Source organism: Numenius arquata, chromosome 5, assembly GCF_964106895.1.
Source record: "Numenius arquata chromosome 5, bNumArq3.hap1.1, whole genome shotgun sequence".
NCBI lineage: Eukaryota > Metazoa > Chordata > Aves > Charadriiformes > Scolopacidae > Numenius > Numenius arquata.
The window spans coordinates 30,469,827-30,494,550 of record NC_133580.1 but is presented as its reverse complement, the minus strand read 5'-3'; the positions used below and the strand labels follow the sequence as shown (position 1 = coordinate 30,494,550).

Sequence of the window (24,724 nt, the reverse complement as noted above, 5' to 3'; positions counted from 1 at the left end):
CCGGGAAAAAAAAAAAAAAAGATAAAGCCTGGCGGTCGGGGACAGGGACGGGGATGGGGGCGCCCCTGCACGCGCTGCCCGCGGGCGCGCGGCGCCGCGCCGCGTGGAGGGGGGCTGCCGGGGTGGGAGGGTGTGTGTGTGTGTGTGTGTGTGTGCTGCGCGCGCGGGGCGGTGCGGCGCGCGGGGCGGGCGCCGACGTCAGGGCGCCGCGTGCATATTGATGCGGGGGCCCGGCCGCTTTCGTCAAGGAGCAGAAGGAAGCAAGATGGCGGCCCTGTAGGAGCGGGGAGCGCGGCGCCCGGCTGTGCGTGCTGGATGTCGGCAAGGCTGAGGGACGCGGCAGAGGTCAGAGCGGGACCCCGAGCCGGCCGCCTTCCCCTCGACCCCTCCGGGGGTGCGGGGGGCCGCGCCGCGCCCCTGGGTGTCGGCGGGGGGGTGGGCGCCGCCGCGGCTCCCCCAACATGGCTGACTGACAGAGGCGGCGGGGGGCGCCGCGGGCCCCCGCCGCCCCCTCCCCGCGGGGCCGGCCCCCAACTTTGCCTCGCCGCCCCTCCCCGCGCCTTTGTCTGGCGCGGTGGCGGCGGCAGCGGGAGGGATGGGGACGGCGTCGGGAGGTGCCCCGCCGCCTTTGAGCCCCCGCCGGGCTGGCCGGCCGCGGGGCTGCCCCGCTCGCCCCTCCGCCCCGCGGGGACCGGCCTTCCCGCTCCCGGCTTCCCGGGCCGCCCCCGCGTAGAGCCCCGTGGAGCGCGGCCGGGGCGGCGGCGGGCCCCGGCTTTGTGCCGCTCCCCGGCTCCGGGCGGACACAAAGGCGGGCGCAGCCCCGGGGAAAGGGGGAGAGAAAAGCCGGGGTGGGGTGTGGGGGGGTGGGGGCTTGCGGAGTTTGAGGAGCGCGGACGGGGAGAGGGAAACGAAACCCGGTCTTGGGGGGCGAGGAAGAAGTGTGTGCGGGTGGGTGGGGGGGCTCGTTGCGAGGCCTTCCTTTTTCTGCGCGATCTACACGCGCGTTCTGTCCGCGTTGCTAAATCCTGCCGTCGGGGCCACTTGCACAATGTGGCCACGGGAAGAAAAAAAAAAGAAAAAAAAAGAAAAGAAAAAAAGAAATTACTTTCTCGTGCACGTTCCCCTAAAATAACGCTTTCGGCGAGGTCAGACTTGTTCCCCGCCAGATGACAGACAAGAGCAACAACCTTACCACACTCGTAACTCAGACGCGCGGCACTGTATGCTCGCATCGTGGCATTCACTGGCGTTAAATCACCCCCTTAGACACCAGCAGTCATTTTCGTGCCCTTAGTTAAAAAGAGGCTTTTCGGCTCGCGGTTTGAATCTTGGAAATTTAGCAGACCCATTTCTGCTAAGTAATTTTCCTTTTCGGAGAGTGAGGTGAAGGGAGAAGTGATGTGGTCTAGTGTGCTTCCATCGAAATGTTGCAACCAAAGATCTCATCACAAGATTTGTTTTCCATGATGAGCGGCATGCAAACGTGCAAGCTTTGAGCAGTGATCAGCAGCTCTCAATATCAGTTCAGCGCATTTTTTTTCTTTTCTTTTTTTCTTAATGTGAAGTTTAGGAGTTTCAGAGATGAGGAGATATTGTCCCTAGTGAAAGCAGGTCAGTGGGTGTTGTTTATCGGCTAATGAGGCCATTCTATTTGCATGTTAATGGCAGGTTGACTTAACTGCAGCAGGGGGTGAGTGTGGTAACATGTACATTCACTTGTGTATCTGCATGTGTATTTCACTACGGCACTTTCTCTGGAGGTTGTAAAGTGCAAAACAGGACGTGGTTGCCGAAGATATTCAACAGGGAGATAGATGTGAATGGTCAAGAGTCATCTATAAACTCGAGTTAGAGAGGGATCTGACTGAATAAAAGGTGGCAAAACCAACACCGTAGTACATGCAGTGTCCTTTTAAGAGATGCTCTCGGCGTGGCAGGCTGACCATAGATCATAAGTCGTTCCTTCTCTTATCTTTTGGGAGTTAAACAAATTTGTCTAAGTGGTGTGTGATGAATGTATTGTCTCCTTTTACCAGTAGCCACTGAAAATGAGCATGTTTCTTTGAGCCCTTAGGGCTGCTTGCCCCTCAATTACCATTACATTTCCCAAAACTACTTCTGTTCTTGGTGGGTTTTTTTTCTTTTCCTGGTCACCTCACAGTTAATTTCTTGCACCCCTCCAAATAAAGGTAAGACTCTGCAGTTTCTGTATAAATTACCACTTGCTTATTATCGCTAAAGGTCCGTGACTAGCAATTGTCAGGTAACATTTTTTAATAGACTGTCATACAGAACCATTACTTCTTTCAGCTCTTTCTGTCTCAAACACATGGCACTTTGGTTGGTGGTGTCCTTTGAAACTTCAGTCCTCAGTTGCTAAATATCTGATTATTTTTTTTCAAGACTCAAATAAAGGACTCAAACTGATAATATTTTGCTGCATCTGTGTTAAGACAGTTTTGTATATTTCTTTTCCTGCTCCCAAATGATATTCTTTCTATGATATTTATGTCTGCTGTGTCTTGAAAATGTTGGTAAACCTAGCAAGTCAAGAACTTTTGGTCTGCCAGATCTGCTGCTGTTAATGCTTTGAAAGAATGTACATATCTTGGTTTTTATCCTGCAGAAAAACAACAATTTAGAACCAATGTAAATAAATCACTGTTGGGCAATGTTTTGTCTCTCTTCCTCAGTGTCATGGAAAGCGTAGGGTGAACCCTGCCAGTGAAGTCAGAAAACATTTAAATCTAGCAACCGGGGCACAGGGAGGAGAAAAAAAGGGGAGGGCAAAGACATGAAAATTAACAAGTGCTTAGGTGGTGGGACTGAACTGCTGTTTACATGAAATGAAGAACTCTAAAGTCATCTTTTAGTGGAAATAGTTCTTTCATATTGGAAAGTGACATCAAAAAACTTTGTGAAGGCATCCAGGGAGCCTCAGAAAGTGGTTTTGTGTTGCCCATTTCAGAACTAATTATTAACAAATCTTCAAAAGAAGAAAAGGTTGAATGGGAGACACCGAGTCTCCCAAACTTGCCGAACTATCACTGTTCGTAGTAAGGCTTTTAACAAGGACTTTGGCATTGTGCTGATTCCTGGCTTTTAGCCAGGGAAACTGGTATTGTTTTGATATAGTACGCATGGTCCTAGAGTTTGGCATGTCAACATTGTTTAAAGAACAAGAAATGTGTGCCCGCTGAGGAGTTATTATGACGGACAGATTTCCAAGGTCTCTTGTTGGTACCAGTGCTGTATTGGGTAACAGAAATAGGAGGTTGTAAATGTTTTCGTTTTTGTGTGCAGAATTGGGAGACCCTGTAGTTGCTGTTGGAATGGGGATTTCAGCTGCTGGAGTTGGAAGGGACTGTTCCCTCTTGCCCCAAGCAATTCAGATGCTGTTGGGACTCCGTCTCCCATATGGTTCTTCTAAATACTACCAACAGCCAGACCGCCCTAAAGAAAAAAATACCATGTTTTGGAACAAATCCGCTGCTCAGGTGTTGAAAAAACATGAAGTTTGGGTTGGACTAATGTTACTGACCCTGTTTGGGATCACAGAGTCACTTCTAAGTTACTTGCATGGGCAGTAGAGTGTTTTTCTCAGAGTGTGCCTAAACAGTGACTTTAAATCCCTTGCTCTGTTTTGTTCCGAGTGGAAGATGTGTCTCGTGTTTCTTTGGGAGCCAAATAAAGTCCTTTTTTAAAAATTACCTATTTTTCAAGGTGGAATTTCAGATGAGCTGTCAAATTTGGCTTGTCACAGCGAGTGACCCTTCTACCTCTCTCACTTGACTGCCACACAGTAGCTCTAAGCGTGGTAGCAGCATCTGTAAGCCAGCTTCACAATTGGAGTCTGAAAGTGGTAGAACAAAGTTGCCAAGTTTCAAGTAGAGTTGGTGGTTATCTTGGAAACAGTGCTGGAGAACACAGCCACAAATGATTTTGCCAAATAATATACAGTATTTATTTAGTCCAGCTCTCTGATTGCTGTTAAGGCAGTCAGCCAGCAGCAGTAAGTGTTGTGACATCATTTTGAAAGGCAATGTGCTGGTTCTGAAATGGAGTGGGATGTAGTATGAATCATTATTTTAAAAAAAAAAAAAAAAAAGCTGTAGTCTGAACAGAGATAAAGCATATGACTGCATCATGGCTGAAAGCCAAAAAGGGAATTATATGAATCAATCACACTTGTACCATTATTCCGATCCCATACTCCATAAGGCAGTGAATACCTTCTTAGTCATTTAATGATATTCTGCAGGAAAAATATGCTTTTTGAACACTGAACAAGTAACTAGTAACAAGTTGCCATAGTTCCGGTTGTTACACTTTCAGATCGTCACTGCTTGCATGTTCAATTTGCATAGCTGGTCCCAATATCCTAGATAATAAAATATTACAAATGGAAAGTACCATGAGTAATCATCTTCTCAGTCACCCACTGACAAGAAGTCACTTCTGCCTTCCCTTAGGGTAGACAAGTCTCTTAAAAATCACCCATTTTCCCAAGTAATTGCTCAGTGGGTGGAGACAGAGGTAGTGGGGTTAAGGAATAATTCTGAACCTCCAGCATCAGCTGGACTAATCCCAAAGACAGCTGATGACTGATCCGAAAAGGTTGTCTGGATTTAAATACTGGGAATGTGTCTCACATTATGTAGCAGGGAGTAAGAGAAGGAAGGTAGAGAAAAACAAGGTTTGAGAAATAGGAAGAACAGCTAACTAATTTTACCCACATATCCCACACTGTTCTTGAAATGGGGAAAAAAAAAAAATGTCCTGCCATATAAGATGATCAGAAAGAGTGTTCTACTAGTTGTTCACATTAAAGGATTTTAAATCTAGGGGCAACTTTCTTTAAGTTGTTATGCTTTGAAAAACACTTTAACAATTAAAAGCTGTAAAGGTTTAGATTCCTGTCTGTCTTTTCAAGCAAGCTTGTTCATCTCTGTCAAACACCTTCCAGAAAGCTGAGTCATCTTAGCAACCTGAACAAAATTCAGACTGTCCTTGAAAAATGAAGTTTTCTGTGGAGGTGTGGATTTCAAGTTGGAGTGTTGTTTCCTTGTAGCATACGTATGGTGAGAAACCCCAGCAGGATTATCCTTACAAATAAATAAAGGCTTGCAGCATTGAGGCTTCAGTTTGACCTAATTCTTGGTGTGTGTGGATTTTTCCTCTTATTAAAATAAAAATAAAGGCAGCATTTCTCTCACAGTGTACAAAGGAATAGGTTTGTTCTATGCTCAAGTTCAGCAAGAAAGAAAACTTTAGCATTTTAATCCTAATGAAATACAGCATGTCTTTTAAGACAATGTCAAAGAAGTGAGCAGATGAGTGGTAGCTAAGTGATAGCTAAGATAACCAGGAATAGCTAAATAACCAAGTACCCCTTGCAAGTGTCTTCCATGGGTACAGGGCAATAGCCTTGGCACTTTCTGATTAATTACTATGATGCAATTTAGGCAACATGGAATATCTTCATGTGTTCTACAGTATTACTTCTAACCTCAGATAAATTCCACATGGGTTCCCAGCATATGAATATTGGTTTCAGCAGGTGTATGCATGAGGGAGGGGAAGTTTCCAGGCTTAAGTTGAATTTTTCGCAGACATATAAAGAGGATAATGACTGCATTCTTTATTCCACATGAGCTACCTTATCCTTACGTTTCAATGACTTAAAATTTAAATGACTTCTCTGCTTAATCTCGTTTCTAATAACGCATAAACAGTCCAAGCTTTGTCTTCCAATGTCCTGGCGTGAGCTGCTCTAAGTCACATCGTGTTGGAAAAGGATTTGGCTCCATTGCAATAATACCCCGGCTTACCAAGTGGGTAGATGTTTAGGTCAGGAGGATGACTCTCCATGCGGTTGCACGCACGTGGTTAAGTGTTTACAAACAGTGTCCCAGCATCCTCAGCAGCTGCCTTGACGCAGCCAGCGAGGACAGAGTTCTAGGAATGTCCCTGGTCCTCACGGGCGGCAGAGTGGGGTGAAAGAAATAAAAAATGTGGAGTTTAAGAAAACTTATCGTAGTTTGGGTTTTGGCTGAGCTTTCTGCATCTGTATTGCATTCTGTGTCATTGGTTCCTTTGTCAGATGCTGCTGTTTTTTCCCCCCGCTCCAGCGCAATCTGGGCTGTGTTGACGCGTTTGCCTGGAACGGACTGACCCTAAGTACAAGACGGGGGTTAAGGGAATTGTTGCAAAGGTTTCAGATGGTTTCCCTGCCCCCTCTCCCCTTTTAAAAAATGTATATGGAATTCAATCCCCAAAAGCTTTCATGACAAAACAGCTCTTTGCAATACAAGAATCCCACTATAAATGGTTATATATTTTTTCCTTAATTAGGCATGACTCACTGCCTGTTAGAATACTAGAACAATTCCCTTTTTAAAGAACAAAAAAGAAATCATGAATCCTCCTAACTTTATAAGTAAAATCAAATAGCTGAAAGTCTTTATTACTTAATGAGACGTGTTGACACAAAGAGGCGTTACTGTTACGAAAGCTAATACCACTGCAAGGCAAGTTTTGGATCTCCATTAGACATAAGAAGCTTGGTGGAGATTTGTGCATTTACTCAACTAAATAATGCCACTGATCTGTTGTTTAAAAAAAAAAATAAAATAAAATAAAAGGAGAGAGAAGAAGTGGTGGTAATTATTGGGGTTGTCTTGCCAAAATGGGTTGAGGAATCACAGATGAAAATATATCGTAGCTGGTCAGAAGTGCCCAACTGACAATGTGTTTCATGCCCTTCCCTGTGGACCTAAACCAAAGCTGTCAGACAGGTTCTGGTCTCCAGAGACAGCCTGTGCTATGTGTGCACTGGGGGCCTTATTAGCAGAGGTTCTGCTCCTCATCCACAAACGTTATTTTCCAGTCCTATGTGCATTTTTCAGACTTTCTCATGCAGTTTTGCAGCAAGCACTCGGGCTGGTGTGCAAAGCACATTGCTTGCTTTACAAAATGAATCCCAAGAACTGGTTCTTCCACATAGGGAGGAAGCACTTGGTACAAGTATATATTCCATATGCTGAATTTGTCAAGATGAGTCATGGTATTCACTGTCATAAAACAGAGTACGAAGGCCAGTCCGCAGATCTTGTTATATATGTGACTTCTGTTATTACTTGTATGTTCACATTGGTTGCTTCCATTTTACATTAATGTTGATTACAATCACTGTATTTTTGTTATCAAACTCTGGTGGTTTCTTTCTCCCCCCTGTCCTCTCATTTGCTAGGTAGAATTGTTTGGGTCATATCCAGAACCTGCTTCTGTTTCACTAAGATCTTCAGCTCCTTTTGTTTTCTTTTCTGACTTTTTTGACCCACAGTTCCCATTACTTTTGTAGCAGCTGGGTAGCAGAAGGCAGCAGGCAAGAATAAAGAATATATAAGAGAATATGCAAAAAAGGCATTTCTGAGTTTGCACTGACTATTTGTTCCTTCTCTTGCCACTTTTAGTACTGTTAGAGAGATCAAAGGGTAGATGTTAACCCTAGGCCTGATGCTGACAGGAAAGTTTGGTCCTCAACTTTAGTGTCCTTCAATAACTTTCCATATTCATCCCTTAGCATGAGAGGCAACAACTGTTCATGCAGCACTCGCCCCCATTTCATGCCCCTGATACTTTTTTTTTTTCATCTTTGTTTAATCTGTTTGTTCTTTCAGTGCTACTCCACTTGTGTTTGAAGTCACATACTTTGAAGTTATACAATTTTTATACTTGCCAAAGGACACAAAACTCTTTCAGCTCTTATGTAAGCAAAAAGGAGAAAAGAATAATTGCATATTTCCTCTTGTGTGCAAGTAGCATTACTGTCCTGCTGATGATAAAATGAGGAATTGTTGCAGTAAAGCAGGAGTTGCTTCCCTTCCCAAAAAGTTACTGAAGTTCACAGTAACACAGAAGTGAGATATTTCCTTGAAGCCTAGAGTGCATGTATAGCTTTTAAAAAGTAATGCGTTTTGTCCCTGAAAGAGAACACATGAGAGCTGGTAAATACATTGGGCTTGCATCTCCCTGGGATTTGGAGAAGTGGGGGGTACGTGTGTGTATGTATTAACAGACCTTAACAGACTTTCTTTTCAAATGGCCAACTTTTTGTTCCCACTGTACTCCTTTGCTTGCTTGTCTGGTTTCAAGTTTGTCTGCCCAAAAAGGTCTGAAGTATTACTGAAATGGCAACAATAAAACTCAGAAACATAAAAGCTGAGCAAAGCTGAAAAGGGTCAGATTTAACACTTACTTAACTCATGTAACCAGTAGACATTTTGGGGAAAGTAAATCTATTCTAGTGAGCCTCCATTCCACACACAGCCAGTTTGAGAGTGTACACATCACATACCCAGGAGCAAATGAAAATACTGACCAAATAGGGAAAAGCACTCTTAATATTTATAAACATGAAAAATGCACAAAATGGAAAAATACAGCCTTTCTCTTCTCTTGTTTCTATGGCACTCTCCATACTTTCCACAGAACATTCGATCTCTTTAAATAAGTTTGTACCTGTACTTTTCTGCTTCCCAGTAATCCCTAATGTGGAGACGCAGCTTTTGTAGGTGTGAAAAAGTAGTAGGAAAACAAGGTTTGAGCTAATCTGTTTTCTGTATTACTACGTGTGGTTCCTGAGAAGTGAGAGACCAGGTAGGAAAACACAGATTTCCATGTATTTTTCCACTGTGCCTGCGTTGTGCAGTTGACAATACATTAGGTATAGGTGGCTTTTTTTTTTCCCCAGTGCTGTCAGCTGACTTGTGATCCTGCAGACTGATGGCAGCCCTTGCCATTTTCACAAAGCCCTATTCATTTTCCTTGAGCTCACAGAGCTGTAACAGTCTGCCTACGTAGAGACACTTGCAGGAGTGAGGCACCTAGTCAGTCACATACTTTGTAGCAACTGAAAAAAAGAAAAGTAGGTTTGGGGGTATTTTTTCTTATTTGAGCGGGGGAGGGAGAGGAAATGGATGGAAAGATTTAAAGGCAGGTATAGAAGCTAGAAACTAATTCTTACTTTTAAAACCCCAAACTTCCCAAAGCAGTTGCAAGTTAACATGATTTTTGCTACAAAATATAAACCCTAGCTGCTGGACTGGAAAGTTTTGCCTGTGGAAGAGTGAGTCTGTACCTACAGAATAGCTGCTTTTTCTTGAAACAACTGCTACTAGCTGGTTGGAGATACTTTGTTGGACAAGCTGGAGCATGAGTCTAATTCAGGATGGCAACTCTGATGCTTCTAAATATAAGGAGAGTGGATAGAGAGAAATTAATTATTGCACGTTAGGAGGCACCTCATATTCCAGCCACGAAACAGAACGCCACTGTGCTTGGGGCTGTACAAACATAAGCCATTTTTGTTCTGTTTTGCTACTTAATTCAGTAAAGGAGACAGAGAAAAGGGGTCTGGCAGTGCACTAGGGGCCAGTGTTAGTAACTCTTGTTTATAATGCAAAGCAGAGGCAGGCAGCTCCCTTCCAGAAAACTAAATATTTGCAGTAAATAAAGCAAAGCTGCTATTCCTACCTGCTCTGTGTGTGTGTGTGTGTGTGTTAAGAGGAGTTCCTAACCAGCATTGCTCTAGTTTTTTCCCTAGGGTGCTAATATTAATGAGCAGGCAAAACATGCAAAGAGTAAGAGAAAGGGTACAAAATTAATCAGCAACAACCGAGAGCCAAAGCACACACAGATCATGCAACATGGTACAAACCCTGCTGGAGCCATTTGTTTCAGTGCCTTTTTTTTTTTAAATCTTAAAGGACATACAGGAAAGCTGTGGTATAGCTGGGAACTGAACCCGTATCTCCTGAGCACCAGTGCATTACCCATGATACCCTCCTTCCTGCTCATTCAGAGGTTTACAGATAGTTTTCTCTGCTTACTAAGATAACAGAAGTATCAATTTTAAGAAACAGAAACTAGACTCAGAAACAAGTAGCTTTTCACTTTTTTTCAGAAGTTGGTTTTCAGTAGCATTTTCTGTTGATTGACATGTTCTTTTTTTGCTGCACAAGCCTTCGGACCTTTAAACCAGCAGTGCTCATCCAAAGCAACACAGCAAATTAAATACTGTTGTTTATCTCCTTGATGAAGAGGGTGGCTTTTTGTGCACTGCTTTGACTGCAGCACTGTTGAAAACCTCCACTCCAAGTGAGAAAGGGTGCAGGAAAGGATGTCATCTCAGTTTTACTGGCACTGCAGATGTCTCCTTGCACCTTCAAACAAATAAGCAAAATCTCACAAGGAGCTAGTAATAATTAAAAATAGTGTGTTGTGTCAGTTAATTGCGGTGTGTGAAACCAAGTTGTGTAATGTCATTTCAATGACATTTCACTCCAATAACTCCCATTAACCTTTAATACCCTTGATCCTCCTATCCATTGAGGCAAGATTTCCCACAGCCTGCAAACTGTTCCCGTACATCAGCTCCAACCTACCACATGACTCCCGTTTTGATCTGTTTTATCAATTAAAGGTTTGTCAGGGTTCACGAACCCTCATGCTGACTTCATACTTGCTAGCAGAGCCAAAAGGGGAAAAAACCAAACCAACCAACCAAACAAAAAACCCCCAAAAACCCCAAACCCAAACACCTACCAAAATGAACTTTAATTTGTCATCAGAAATCTCTCTGCTGGAGACAGGATGTGCAAAGCTGTGCAGGTGACACAACATTAGCAGCATTCATAGCTTTCTATGCAACAGTCACCTGTTATCTTCTAGACCTGAATCAGAAACAGTAATTAATGTTGCCTCTCTCCAGTCTTCTGGAGTTCTTTTGCTGTGGACAGTAGCTGTAGCTCAGGCTGCCTGGTTTGGTACATAGTGCATTTAACCGGGAGCCTACCCTAAGTAACTTCAGGGCATTCACAGGCTCGTGATACAATCCATGATGAAATGCTTTTGGAAATAAAATCCGATGGGTAATTTAGCTCATGAAGTGTCTCTGCATGCTGACAGAGGCACTTGACCGTGAAGGACAGATGGATTTTTCTCTGCCATGTTTAGAGATCCGATAGTACTGCAAACTACTTGGGGGGGACAAAAGATGGAGCATGAGTGTTCGGACGTGCCTCCTTGCTTCCCCCAGTCGCTGCTCTCCCCACCGCATTTTGGAGGTTCAGCCAGCCGAGTCCCCACGTGGCTCTCGTGCACGTGGCCACACTGTTTACAAACACCCTCCTGGGCGTCCCCGAGGCGCCACGTAACCAGCAAGAGGGTTCCACGCTCCCTTCACCAGAACCCCTGTTTTTCACTCACGTCTGCGGCTGCTGGTAGCAGTCGTAGCCAAAGGCAGGGCTACGCCAGGCTGGCGGAGTCTGCTAGCTTGTTCAGGTTTGCTCGTTTTACATTTAAGCAATATTCAGGCCAGGGGTTTAGAGCAAGGTCGTCCACGGTGAGTCAAAAATAGAAACTTTATTGCTCGATAGAGTAGTAGTGCTGGAGAGTGCTAGCTAGACATACACGCACCAGCAAGGAAGGTACTTTTCTGCTTTCCAGAGATGCTATTAGGGAATTGGGTAACATTTACAGTAGGGCACGATTTCAGAAAGTCTGTGGAAATTAATGGGGACATTTTTATTTTTTTTAAATTTATTTCCCGCTAACAAACTGGGGACCACTTTTTGTCCAGGTTTAAGAGATGGGTCTCAATGAAACACCAGTAGCTTGGAGCAGCTAGTATTTGAAACCATAGTTGCATTATGACTTGCAGAAGACTGCCTTGGTTTTGCTTTGTTTTAGCAGGCCATTGGCATACAGCAAGAAAGAGGTTTGAACAGCTGGTGTTGCTGCATTAAATGGCCTCCCATAGCTGAGGCACAAAAAGACAAAGCATGCTTCTTTCCAGCCGCTCAGCTAAAATTGTATTGACTTACTTTTTGCTGCTCTCCTCATGAGTTCAGAGTTCAAGGACTCGTGTATCTACTGTACCTTGAGTTCAGATAACAAGATAAAACTACACGGAGTTAAGCCCATGTTCTTCAAAGACGAGCATTTTTCTGTACTTGTTCCCCTGTTTTGTTTTGGGGTGTGCACTGTTTATTTTTCTCCTTTTGTTTTACGCCCCCTCCCGCTTACCCGCTGCTGCCTGCACGCCCTCTTCCAGCCGCCTCTCTCCCTCCCCGGGACCAGAAGTGCAGACTCAGCAGCGACTGGTAACACTTTAACTCTTTGTCCTATTCTCAGCTCTCCCACCAAAGGTCAAAGCAAGCCAGACTTACAGCTGCACTTGAAACAGAGCTGCTGTAGGAAGGAGGGTCGGCAACCACAGACTGTCCGTCCCCTGCCGTAAGCTTTGGGTGGCTGTATCTGCTAATTTCTCGTTAAGAGGAAATGAAAGACTTGTGACTTTTGCTTGTACTGGCCGTATCTAGCTTCATGCAACCTCTACTGATAAACGTAAATAATTTAGGAGTTACTTCCTCAAACGCCTGAAACGTGGTCTAAATTTCATCAGTGCAAAGCCAGTGAAAAGCTATTACAGACACGAAGTCTTGGTTATCTGTCTTTGAAGTCATTTTGGAGACTTTGGCAATGTGCCCTTATACAATTCTTTTTGCTAACAGCCATAGTTTTGCATTGTGTTGTAGGACCACACTGGCTCCAATTTCAGTGACTTAGGGCAGAAATGAGTTTTATTTTTCTTCAGAACAGTTCCGCGCTGCCATTTGCTTATGGCTGAGAGAAGGAACCTGCCTGGATGCCATCAACACTAGTACCCGTCCACGTGCGCCACATGTAGGAAAAAGGTTCCCGTTTGCCCTTCAAATAACCCACAGCGGCATTTGACGGGGCTGCGAGGGGCACGGGCGCCAGCCAGAGCATTGGCGCTCAGTGGCTTAGCACGGTCGACGCCGGCGCCAAGGTTTACCTCTCCGCTCGGCACTCCAGGTCACGCTGGTGTCTCACCACGTGCTTACGCGCACATGGCAGCAGTGTTTACAAACATGACCCCAGAACTCTTACGGGCACTTATGAAAGAGCCAGCGGCGAGTGCCGCATCCCGCCCGCGAGGGTGACCTAGATCGCCGGTGCCGGGAGTGAACAGCGAGGCGCTCGTACCAAAGGCAAGGCTCTGAGAACACATCAGACGGTCGAGGCAGATGATTGTGCTCCCAAACTGTTTTGAAATATCATTGCTACCATGAGAGAGTTTTCCACCGTAAACTAAAAATAGCTACTATTAACTAGCAGGAGTGGCGGGTAAGTGATTCAGCAACTCGGGGATAAAAGTGACTGTGTTCTTCGGCACCGTAAGTCTGTTTCTGCGTTCAACTGACTCAGAAAGTACATACAATTTTCAAAGCAGGAAGGAACTGCAAAGCTGGCTTACTTTGGCTAAAAGAACAGAACACTGCGTGATCGTGTGGTTCCCGATCGACAGTTCCTTTTTTATTCCTTTATTAACACTTGTACTCAGGCACTAATGAATGCTTTGTAGTCAGGTCGTGACCATCCATTTAGGGAAAAGATGCCTTAGTAGTTCCAAATGACACACACCTCCATCTACAAAATAGGAATACCACTGTATGGCTGACTTGTTTTCTTGACATGGGCCTTAAGAAAAAAATGCATAGCTGAAACGCCCCTTTAGCAAACGAGGCACTGTGTGCTCAACTGTCAAATGTCCACATTCTATCTTGATATATATTTTTTAAAAATCACTTTGGGACACAGTAAATGTCTTTTTTTTTTTTTTTTTTTTAAAAAAAGTAGTGTCCCCTCCTTACCCTTGAAGTTCTTCAAAGAAGTTTGTGTTGTATGCCAGGTTACTCTAAAGCAGTTTCCTTCCTAGAAGTTACCAGTTTTTTGTAAAATGGAAGTAGGTGGTCAGGCGATTAGTTTTTGACAGATTCTAGCATTCTTGAAGTTTTCTCAGAAATACATGTATGTGGAGGAAGAAAGGCTATATAACTGTGACTGGTTGCCAAAGATAAACAGAGCTTTCTTGAAAAAGCTGCTAAACTAGCAAAAATAACCCATGCTTTTTAATAAATCACTTCCAGTTTTTACTTTTGGAATCAAAGAGTTTAATCCCAGCTTTGCAGAAGCCTACTAAATGGTGAAGGATTTTTTTTTTTGCCCTCCCAAGTAGAAAGATTGACCTTTCAGAAGCAGACAAGATGGTAGAAAGATGGTAGTTCTATTTTATATTAGTTACTATGATACATCTCAGTGTTTGTAAACACTGACATATCATAATGACAAAGTCCTTCGGAAAGATACACTACGAGCTCTCCATGCCTCTTCTCTAATGCAATTGAATCCCATTACTGAATAAAGCTTTTTTAAGTCCATAGTCTTCACCTTTTCTATCCATACCCATGGCAGCTTTGCATTAGAGTTGCTAAAGCTCCTGCAGAGTTTTTTCACTGTGTAAACAAAATAAGAGGGGCCAACACATGTCCACTCTGGCCTGGTCACTAGCTCATTTCATGTGATCGGGTAGCTCTAAGCTGAGCAGGTAAAGTGCTCTGCAGGTCAGCCCCTGGCCCATCGCTGGTTTTGTCCAGTCTCCTAGGTGATTTTTAATGTTGCATTTGGAATGAGCGCAAATGTGCTTGTGTCGGTTATTGATGTCTTTTCACTGCTGAACGTTCATTACAGTGTTCATTACACTGTATGTAATAGACCTAGAAATAAGAATGGAAGTTCTGAAAATGGGTCACTGCTGTTATTTGTAGCATTTCTCCTGCCTGAGGAAAGCAAATCTACCTTACTGTGAAACTGTACAAGTATGGGCAGACTCAGAGAAAGGAGAAAGAGAGCCTTACTATAAAATCTTCTCTAAATGTGTATAGCTTTTTTCATGGCTACATCATTGCACATCTTCTGGAGTCTTTCTCCAGAAGGGCTGAAGCGCTTTTCAAAGTGTTCTGAATCAGAAAGTACTGAGGTTTACAGGGACTGTTTTTATTAGTATTTATGATGTCTTTGGGCTTTACCAGTACATTTAACTTAAGCAGCACAAGATCTATACAGATACACAAATAATGTGTCTGGTGCATCTTTGACTCAGAATCTTCTCATTGTTACCATTTATTTTCTTACCTTATATGAAGAGCTTCTTTTAGTCACCCAATGAAGAGAATATAAGGGAAGAAATGCTGCTGATGATGGAGATTATTTTATGCAATGCTTTTAGTTGGGGGCAGGATGGAAGCGAGTAGTGTAAGATTACCATTGTACGCTACAGGGTGAATACCGCCATTGTGTCAGTTTAGATGAGTATCTCAAAATAAATACAGACTCTGTCATGGGTTTGTCCTCTAGGTAAAAAAGTAATGGAAATCTTGTTTAACAAGTTCAGCGAAAGGCACACCTAAAGTTTAATTATGTCTTCAGAGGCATGGGTGCAATTCTTAATGAAGAGTTTTGCCTAACTACCAGAGAACAGACTCAGGACTTTTGATTTTTCTTATACTTAGAACATATGCCGATCAATAATCATGTCAGTGCATAGTTTGGGGAAAATAATCCCTTGGCACAATAAAAAACTATCCCCAACCATAGCTTTCTCTGCCACACGTGTGTCTGAGAGAGCAAGAGATTATTCACCAATTTATAATTACCTGCCAATCCCCTTCTCTCCCCTGCCCCCTCCAAAAGCCACTCTACTAGAAAAGCATTTTTAAAAGATGGAGAAGAGATATAACAGCGCCTGTAGTATTTACCTGAGGGATTTTTCACTGATGTTTCTTGGAGCTGGGAATCTTGGATGGGATCTGAATTGTGATCTGGGACCAAAATTTGCAGCTCTGAATGGGGCAGCAGGAGGACTCCCTGGCCCAGGAGGCAGACAGACAGGGACCAGGTTGTTCCTCTGTCTCTCTTACTCACTGCTTTCTCAGCAGAACACAGTTCCTTAACAGACCGACTGCGTATTCTTTTTGTGCACAGAGGAGAAAACATGCAGAACACCTGCTGGACAATACATTAAGTTACGTTAACAACTGCCCGCAGCACTCAAAGGCAAGGTAGGAACATGCAACAGGCCTGCAGAATATCTGCTCAGCACAAACCACAGGCAGAAAACGCTTCCCATCACCCTACTTAAACACAAAGCAAGTCCTGTTAATTTGAGAGTCACAACAACTACAATGTGTGGCAAAAGAGAACAAAAACAGTGAAAGGAACAAGGAGTATTTTAGATTTTTACAGAGCTGGGGAATGTATGGGAAAAAATGCCCAGAGGTGTTCTTAGGAGAGCAAGAAAACCCCATGTTGTAGAGTAAGTTTAAAAAAGATAAAAGTTCACTGAGCCCTGCCAGCAATGGCTCTTCTTCATGTTCACAGGATTAAATCAGTGAGGTGCTGATGTTTCTTACCACATCTTTCAGTATTACAAGAAACGCTACTATGCTTTGCCCACCAGCCTGCCTTTGGTCAGGGCCAACCTCCAAAGCTTCAAAATATGATGAAACCCCCATTTCTAGAAGCCAAATTACATATCAACAAAAGAGAACAGCCTTTATTATGTAACAGGCAAACAGCAGAAACTCTGATTTATGAATTCAATAGAGATACACCAGAAGCAGCAAAATTAGGCCTTCTCTTCTACTCAAGTTCCACTACCTGGCAGTTTGTTTTTTTTTAAAATCTAATTATTTTTCCTTGCTGTAGGTCCATGAGTGTGGAGAGAATGGGTGTCTTGAGCATGGCAAATACCATGAAACTCCATGCTCTGGAGTAAAGTTTTGATGCGGAAAACTGGGGGTTGTTTAATTTTGGGGGGAAGAGTGGGCAGCATCTTCCCTTTGTGAGCTGCTTATGGCCTGTGCAAATTTGCTTGCGCCCTCATCCAGGAAGATTCTCTCCAGGGTATACTAAATGGAGTTTCCCTGCACACAGGGAAGTGCACAGCACTGAGAAAGACAGACAAGCTGTTCCTAAAAGTTGTCTAAAATAGCCATGGAAGAGACAATTTAATCCATCTTCTTCTCCCAAGACAGATAAATCATAACTGTCACTTTTGACAAATACTTAGATAATCTGCTCTGGAAGACCTCTGCTAGTGGAGATTCTGCATTCTTCCAAGTTGTCTTGTTTTGATCAACTTTTTTCTTTTTGGACAGATACAGCATTTCAGCTGAGGCCTTGCCAAGGCTGAGAAGAAAGGTAACTTAATGTCTGACAAAGCCACACAAACAGGACTATAGCCTGTGCAAAAATTGCCTTTTTTCTCAAAAGGATTGACATCAACTGTTCAGCTTAATATTCACTGTAACTCCAGGAACTGCTGTTCCTCATTCAGTGATTGTGCTCACGATTGTTGCTGCCTTTTGAGACATGGCCCTTGAGTTACCAATATGAGAAACCCCAGAAGAACTTCAGAAATAAAGCTGGTGTGTGAAAACAGAGAAGTTGGTGTCATAAAGGAGGAGGAAATGCATACTGGGGGAATCTTAAAATAAGTAATTATGCATTTTTCTGAGGGTCTGGTGATCCACTAGACTGTGAATTTCTTGGACAAGGACCATGTCTGTGTTACCTGGGCACACTGCTGCTATTCCATGCATAATGCAAGGAGTTGTCTCCCACAGAAGATCTGGACAGTATCATGAACAGCTTAGTGTAGGCACTTGCTCAATGTGGCAGTAAAGAGAAGTGGGAAAACCAGATGCAATACAGTAGTTGATCTTAGTAAGCTGTAGTGGATGGAGGCAGAAGTGTGTTTCAGGGAACCCAATATACTTAAAAAGATTTCTGTGAGCTACGGTGAGTGGTTTTGCCATAGAAAGATCTGAATTCTCCTTCTCTTGTTCCAGTGAAATTTTCAGATGAAATTTGCAAAAGTTATGACATTTCCATGTATTCCGGCTCCAAATACAATAGCCTGTGCTGGGTCCGGGACTCAAAATGGGCACAGAAGGAGGGAGCAGGAAGTTATGCACAGTTAAAGTGAGCTAGATACCATATGTTAAAAGGCAGAGCAGGGCTCTCAGGAGCTTACCTTTTGCTCTCTAGCACAGTTTGAAGGGAGAGAGAGTATTTGAAGAAGTAACAACCAACGTATTTCAAATTGCTGAAACGAAACAAATATGATTGGGTGTGCTTAATCTAAGGACCTTGCTGGCACAACCTGTTGCTGATGCAGGTTCTTTTGTAAGTAGCAGGCATTTCTGTGAATTAGAACAGCATCCAGGCTCCTGCTCCTTAGGATACAATCTCTATCGGGTTTTAAGTCTCATGGTTTTGGCTGTGAACTGGAGGCTGGCTGAATGCATTACTGTTTATACCTTTCTCTGAGGCATCTGCCCTTTAGCAGACTACCATAAAAACAGTTGTTTGTTCCAGTGTGGCGCTTCTCAGCTGCTGCTGGCTGTTTCCCTGTGTGCTACCCCCTCTAAAGACTTCGCCACAGTATGTCTGAAAGTACTGCTATGAAAGCAGGGTCAAGGAAATCTGTTATTGGGAGGAACATATACAAAGTGACCACCTACCCCAAGAAGCTATTCTCTTCATTTGTTTTTGCAACACTCGGAAAGTTGTAGTTTATGCCACCGGCGTGGTCACTTAAAAAGTTCTTTCTAAAGCAATGGCATGAACTGTTAAAATTATCTAAAAAGAGCAAATCAGTGTTGGGTTTTTTAAAAAAGATTAGATTGAAGGAACAGGAAAAAGCACTCTCCTGTAGCTCTCTCCTTTTGTTTCTAGTTTTAATATTTAATGAACATGTGATATTGTTTTAAGCTAGTCCTGATGGTCTTGTGAAGTTAATATTTAAAGCAGATGGCTGCAGTGCTTTAATAAGATGGTTACTATAGAAACACAGCACTGTGAAAGCAATAGTTTCTGTAATGCATGGTCTCCTCACTAAACATTTTAAAGACTCTTGATCTACATGTAGCAGACCCAAAGAGGACTGACCAAGAAATGGAAAAGAAAGATAGTATGCCTGCATGGAGTATTTACTTCAGCTGGGGTCCACTTAAACCTAACTGGATAGCTAACATTTTTGTGGCTTGCTAAAGAGCTGCTTGAAACTACATGAAACATGAGAAGAGAGATAAGCAAAAATATTGATGCAGGAGAGGACTGTGGGCAGGAGACAGATCATTTCAGTTATCTTTTTTTGGAAGGTGAGTTGGACTCAAACGTTAATACAAACAAATTTAAAAGCACAAAACACCCACAAACAGTTAGCTAATACACCCAAATATTTACTTTGCAATCCTCAGGCTTTTTGTTTACTTCATCCTTGTATATCTAATGTTGCCTATCAACACACTTGTTGCAGCCTAATGCATAGGGAAGGACACATCATGTACTTTCAGGGATTTGGGCTTTTTATTACTGCTTCTGGTTTTCTTTATTCTGCCAAAACTGTTTTAACCTGAAAGTACCTAAATTCCTCTGTATGTGCCAAAGAATTTTATAGGTTATGATACAGACCTTAGAAATCCTTTTAAAATGTTAATTATATATATGAATATGAGTTTGCACTAAATCAGGATATTCAGGGTGGGGGTGGTGTAAATGGCAGTCTTTTTGGAAGGGTTACTGGTTCTCCTGTGCAGAACTGGACAAGAAAGTGCAGCCTCATCTGCTTGTGTCTCTCCCTCCAGGGAATTAACTAGTTTTCATCAGTCATAGAGGATGAGTACATGGAGATATTGGTTTACAGAACTGTAGAAACTATGAAATAAAGAAGGTTTCAAAGCAAGAGTAACTTGATGTAAAGATAGCACTTGTGAGAAATATCCATCCTTTTATAAAATCTGGAACTTGTATCTTGTATTATAACTAGCAACAGTGCTGACCTGGACTAGGTTCAGAGGGAACTAGAGACAACCTGGGATTTTTCTTTGCTTCATCCTTTCTTTTGTTTCTTTCTGTTCTCCTAAACTCAGCAGGTGGTTGTGCTTGCATTTTTTTTACTTCCCTTTGCAGTTTAAAACACCTAAGCTGGGCAGGCCCAGTTGCAGGGTTTGCCTCTTTTATGAAGTTGAACACATCATCATTTAAATAAAAAGAAAGAAGGGAAAAAAGCTGTGAGAAACACTCAAATAATAAGGTTTTCCTCTACCCTGTGACTTAATTTGTTTCATCGTTTCCTGTTTCTATATGGTCATGTCTGGTTCCTCTACAGGCTTTTTCTATGACTTAAAAATTTCAGAGGAAGAAAACCACATCCAGAAAACCATCTAAAACACGTCCCACCTTTTTGCTTTGTCACTATGGTCCTCACCACTGCCATGCTTTACACACCAGTCAAAGTACATCTTGCCTACTCTGCACTGTCCTTTAGTTTTTCCCTTGGAAACATTCAAATATTATACCTCATCTCAATCGTAACGCTCAGGCTGCCTCATTCCTGGTTGTATTTTTCTCTCTCTCACCCCTCTGAAGTATTACTGTGAGCAGCACTGCCCACAGCTTTGCAAGTTCAGCAAGTTTAGAAGTCAGAGGTATTCCCTCCCCTGCTTTACATATTGTCTGCTTTGGTTCAGATGTATTTATAGTGCAGCAGTAGAGCTATAGACAAATACTCTGAAACAAATATCAAGTCCCTATTCATGAAGCTCACTGTTTTACATAATTCTTCAGTACAGCATTCATGCTCCATGGATGAAAAAGCTCACCCTCAGACTTACCCCACATGCACCTACACATACCTAAACACCCAGGCACAGCACACAAAAACAGACATAGTATCTGTGTCTCTATTTTCATAACAGGAATATTTTTAGGCATGACAGATATTATGAAGGAACTCTGCCCAGCTGCACTCAGGATGGATGGGGTAGGCTATTTTAGGTTATTACATAGCAGTTCCCAAAAAAAGAAAGCTTTGTAGCATGCAGGCAAAATCTTAGCAGGGAAATCTGTCCCTGGGACACCAGCAAAAGGAGCCCTGGGAGAATGGGTAACACCCTGTGGTCTGTGTGTAGATTCAGCCCTGGACCCAGTCGGTGGCCTCAGGAGGGCTTGCTTGATGCGTGAGCACCTGTTTCCTGTCCTAGCTTTTTGACTGCTGCTCCATATAGGATTGTAGTCCCAGCACTGAAAAGCTTTTTTCCCCTTTTCCTTTCATTAACTGTAGACCTGAACATGAGCACTTTTCCACAGCCGTAACTAGTTAATCTCGCAAATAATGTCATTGACTGCAGTGAGATCACATGTAGTTTTAACTGCATCCATGTAAGAAACTCACAATATAGCCTTTGGGAAGAAACAGATAACAGTGAGGGGATTCAAAAGCACACTATATGTCCTTACAGTGCTTAACTAGGAGGCCTCTAGCTCAGCTGAGGCCTGAAGACATTGCTGTGGTACATAATATATTTTTCCTTTATAATATAAAGGACATAAATATTTTTCCTTTATAATATGTTAATTATTTGTAAGTGCAAATAACTGGGTAGAAGCGAAAAAACTCAGGATCCCCCCAAGTGAGACAGTGTAAAGTTGAGAAAATCCTTGCACCCTAGAGCTTAAAATACTGCTTTTAGAGTAGAATGCAAGAGTCAGAAGCAGCAAAGAGCTCTTTGTAGGAGGACAACTAATGGAAAAAAAACAACCCAGACTTAGCACAAACCTGCAATAGTAACATTTTGCCACTTGTCTGTGGTGCAGTGGCTTATCCTTCACACAAGCAGAAGCAGCAAAACAGAGTGATGATCACAACCTCTGGGAGTACTGCTGCTGCCATTATCTCATAGCACTATCTGCGTTAGTCCTAAAGGGCTGGAAATCTTTTACGTTGATGCAGTCATAATTAAATGTGATCCCATTGCAGTCAGTGGAGCTATTTGTGGAATTAACTAATCACCGGTATGAGTAAGGGGCTCATAAGTCAGCCAGTAGTTACTGTGGGAAACCTCTGTGGGTTAAACTGAAAGCTGTTGAGAAATGTTGATATTTAAATGGCAGACACAGTAGCTCAAGAACACGGGAAATAAGAAACTCTTGCTTCTAACGTTTCCTGGCATATGACAGTTTTGATAAAGGGATTACTCTAAACAAAATTCTCAGTCTCAAGTATGTTCATAGCTTTAATTAGACCAAGCGTAGATGGAAATTTACAGTCTGCTTAACCTTCTATTTAAATCTCTCTGATATGTTCCCTTTGCACACCTGTTTGAAATAAAGTGTGAGTGGAAAGAATAACCTCGTGGTGTTCTTTCGGCCTTTCATTGTACAAGATAGGTGGCTGTGTCTGGGCAAGTTGTCTTAGTTACTTAGTATTTAGAGTTATTTTTTTTTTACTGGACAACTGGGATCTGTGTATGGAGAATTCTTATTAGTGGGTGCAGTGGGCAGCTGCAGGTCATGCTACAAGAGGATACTGTAACCTAAGTAGCGTGAAGATTCTCCACTAGCTAAGTTTCGCAAATTGCCATGATAACATGCGACTAATATATAATCCTGTCCCAGTTCTGTCTGTAAATTGTGTTTTCTAGAGTAAAAATACACTGTTCACTCTTCTAAAACCACAAATTTGAATGTTACAACCTAAGGAGGTCACTTCTGAGAGGCAGGACCTACCCTCGGAGGTGAAAGTGTGAACATCAGGTTGTTAAATGTGATTTCACATTGATTTTACAATACGTTCTGTGTTTGCTAAAGAAGGTCTTACATTTGTTTAATCTTGAAAAAATTATACGTACGTGGGTTGAAAATCCTTACTACAAAATAAAAATTCACTGTTTTGTGGTAAAATTAAAGGCCTAAAGTGGCAGCTGACAGATTATGGCATCGCAAGGATTATGCAGCTGTACCCACCACACCTACCAGCCTGACCGAGGAGACCACAACCCGCAAGCTATGTTCTAAATTACAGGCGTTGCACATGTGCTGACACTCTTTTTATATACATAAATTCTGAAAAGACCTTCTCACAAGAAGATGTAACCACATGAGAAGACTCTTGATTTATTAAAAAAAAAAAAAAAAACAAAAAAACCCCATGCTCTTTAAACACCCCCACTGCACCCCCATAAAAATGGTGCTTTCTCAAACTTAATCCTAAACCCACTGAAGTGACTGAGACAAATCTGATTTCAGTGATCTTGGGATCGAATCATTAAGTTTCATTAAGCAAATGCTGCCCAAGTGTAAGGATATGAAGAACTGCATTGACTTTTCATTAGAAAGCTCCCATTAAAACCCCACCTGAATTGTGTCTGTAATGAGGGAAGTAAGCCCACCAGCCTTTGGGATCAAAGTTTCTGCCAATTTATATTTTAACAGCAAGCTTGCCTGGATGCTGAGTATTCTCTTCTCTCTGCCTGCTGACTTCCCTTCTCCCCCTTCTCCCTCCCCATTATTTACTCTGTTCTTTTCCTATCAGTACGTGCCACTGTACTGTACATTGTGCAGTTACATTACCATTTATCTGATGGAGCTGAAAGCCTAGATCTTTCTCTGTAACTTTTGTGAGCCAAACTTTAAAAGCTTCTCCCTCTCCTCCCCCTCCCAGATCCCTTCAGGGAAGAAGCAATATGAACAAGAATATGCACAGATCTCTCAAGAATACAAATTATGTTCTGAACAGAAAGTTGGCTCATGCATGTCAATTACTTGTTATAAAGAATAAAACGTTCACCTATAGTTAACCTTTAGAGGGAATGGAAAAAATAAAGTTATTGCTTGCTATATGCTATTTACTAAAGTGGCAACTGGCAGGATGAACTGTAGAGAAGAAAAAAAAGTTGCTCTAGAGGATTCTGGGAGAGTAATTTTGAGCCAGCAGAGAGAAAGAAAGTCTCACAGCAAAAGACAAAATTGATTTGTTGCCAGGGTGTGCAACATGGGAAGAAGAGACATGCTCAGCAGTGGTGCTTAATTGTCCTTTTTATACTCTCTGCACTGTCTGTAGTCAGGCAAAAAAAAAAAAAAAAAAAAAAAAAGCCCAGTCTTGAGTCAACTGATGCAAATGCAGAGGAGTTTTGGCCTGTCTGATCCAATGGCCCCACTTAAAGCTCACTGCTTATGTGTGTTAATAAAACACTTGTAGTTTTGGTCACTAGGAGATGTGCCATGGATTATTTCAGAGAAGGCTTGTTTCTGGTGTATCTATTAGTATGTGCCTTTTCAAAATGCTTTTGCTTTTTCATTGAAGAGGATCCCTCCCTTTCTATTAATGCAAGTAGCATTTGAAGCTTGCTTTATTTACGTATTGGGATTTTTGACCTCTATTACGGGTTCTTCAGGAGAAGATTGCATTGGCTTGTAGTGGGACAATTGTAAGTCTGCCACTTTCAGTAGGTAGGATTAGCATACTCCATGACTTACTAATGTAAACATCTGGAAAAGCAATAATTAGGAGGGCAGGGGGAATAGAAATTGGCTGGCCAGCAGTGAAAGCATGAGAGCTGTTGGACAAGGTAGGGAAATGTGCTGCCAAAGAAATCAGGAAAACCTTTTTTGTGAAGATGCATAAATACATCTACAGTAACTAAGTTTGAAACTTTTTTTGCCCAGTGTTCATGAGAAGCTGAACCTTACTCAATTCTCCCCTTGACTTGAACTGCTACTACTCCACAGTGCCAGGGCGAACAGACTCACACCCTTCGCACTGAAGTGTTGTGCTGTAGACCTCTTCATACATGGCAAGGTCCAAAACATCCACTACAGTTTAGTGGATAAAATAAACCTCTTGGGACACACTACAGGATACGAATTAATAGTGATTTTTAATTTTCTTAAGAATAGAAGTATTATTTGCTTGGGATCTCTCTGGTGTCTGTGTATGGGTATAAAGTCT

General features: G+C 42.6%; 1 protein-coding gene across 1 annotated transcript in view; it reads left to right on the top strand.

Annotated features, from left to right (window-relative positions):
- The first annotated feature begins 253 nt into the window (after window positions 1–253).
- Window positions 254–24,724, top strand: part of TET2 (tet methylcytosine dioxygenase 2) — a 71,997-nt gene continuing 47,526 nt past the window's right edge. The window contains exon 1 of the mRNA XM_074147396.1: window positions 254–345. Within this exon, the coding sequence (XP_074003497.1) occupies window positions 316–345 (30 nt within the window). The 5' untranslated portion in view covers window positions 254–315. The remainder of the gene's footprint in view (window positions 346–24,724) is intronic.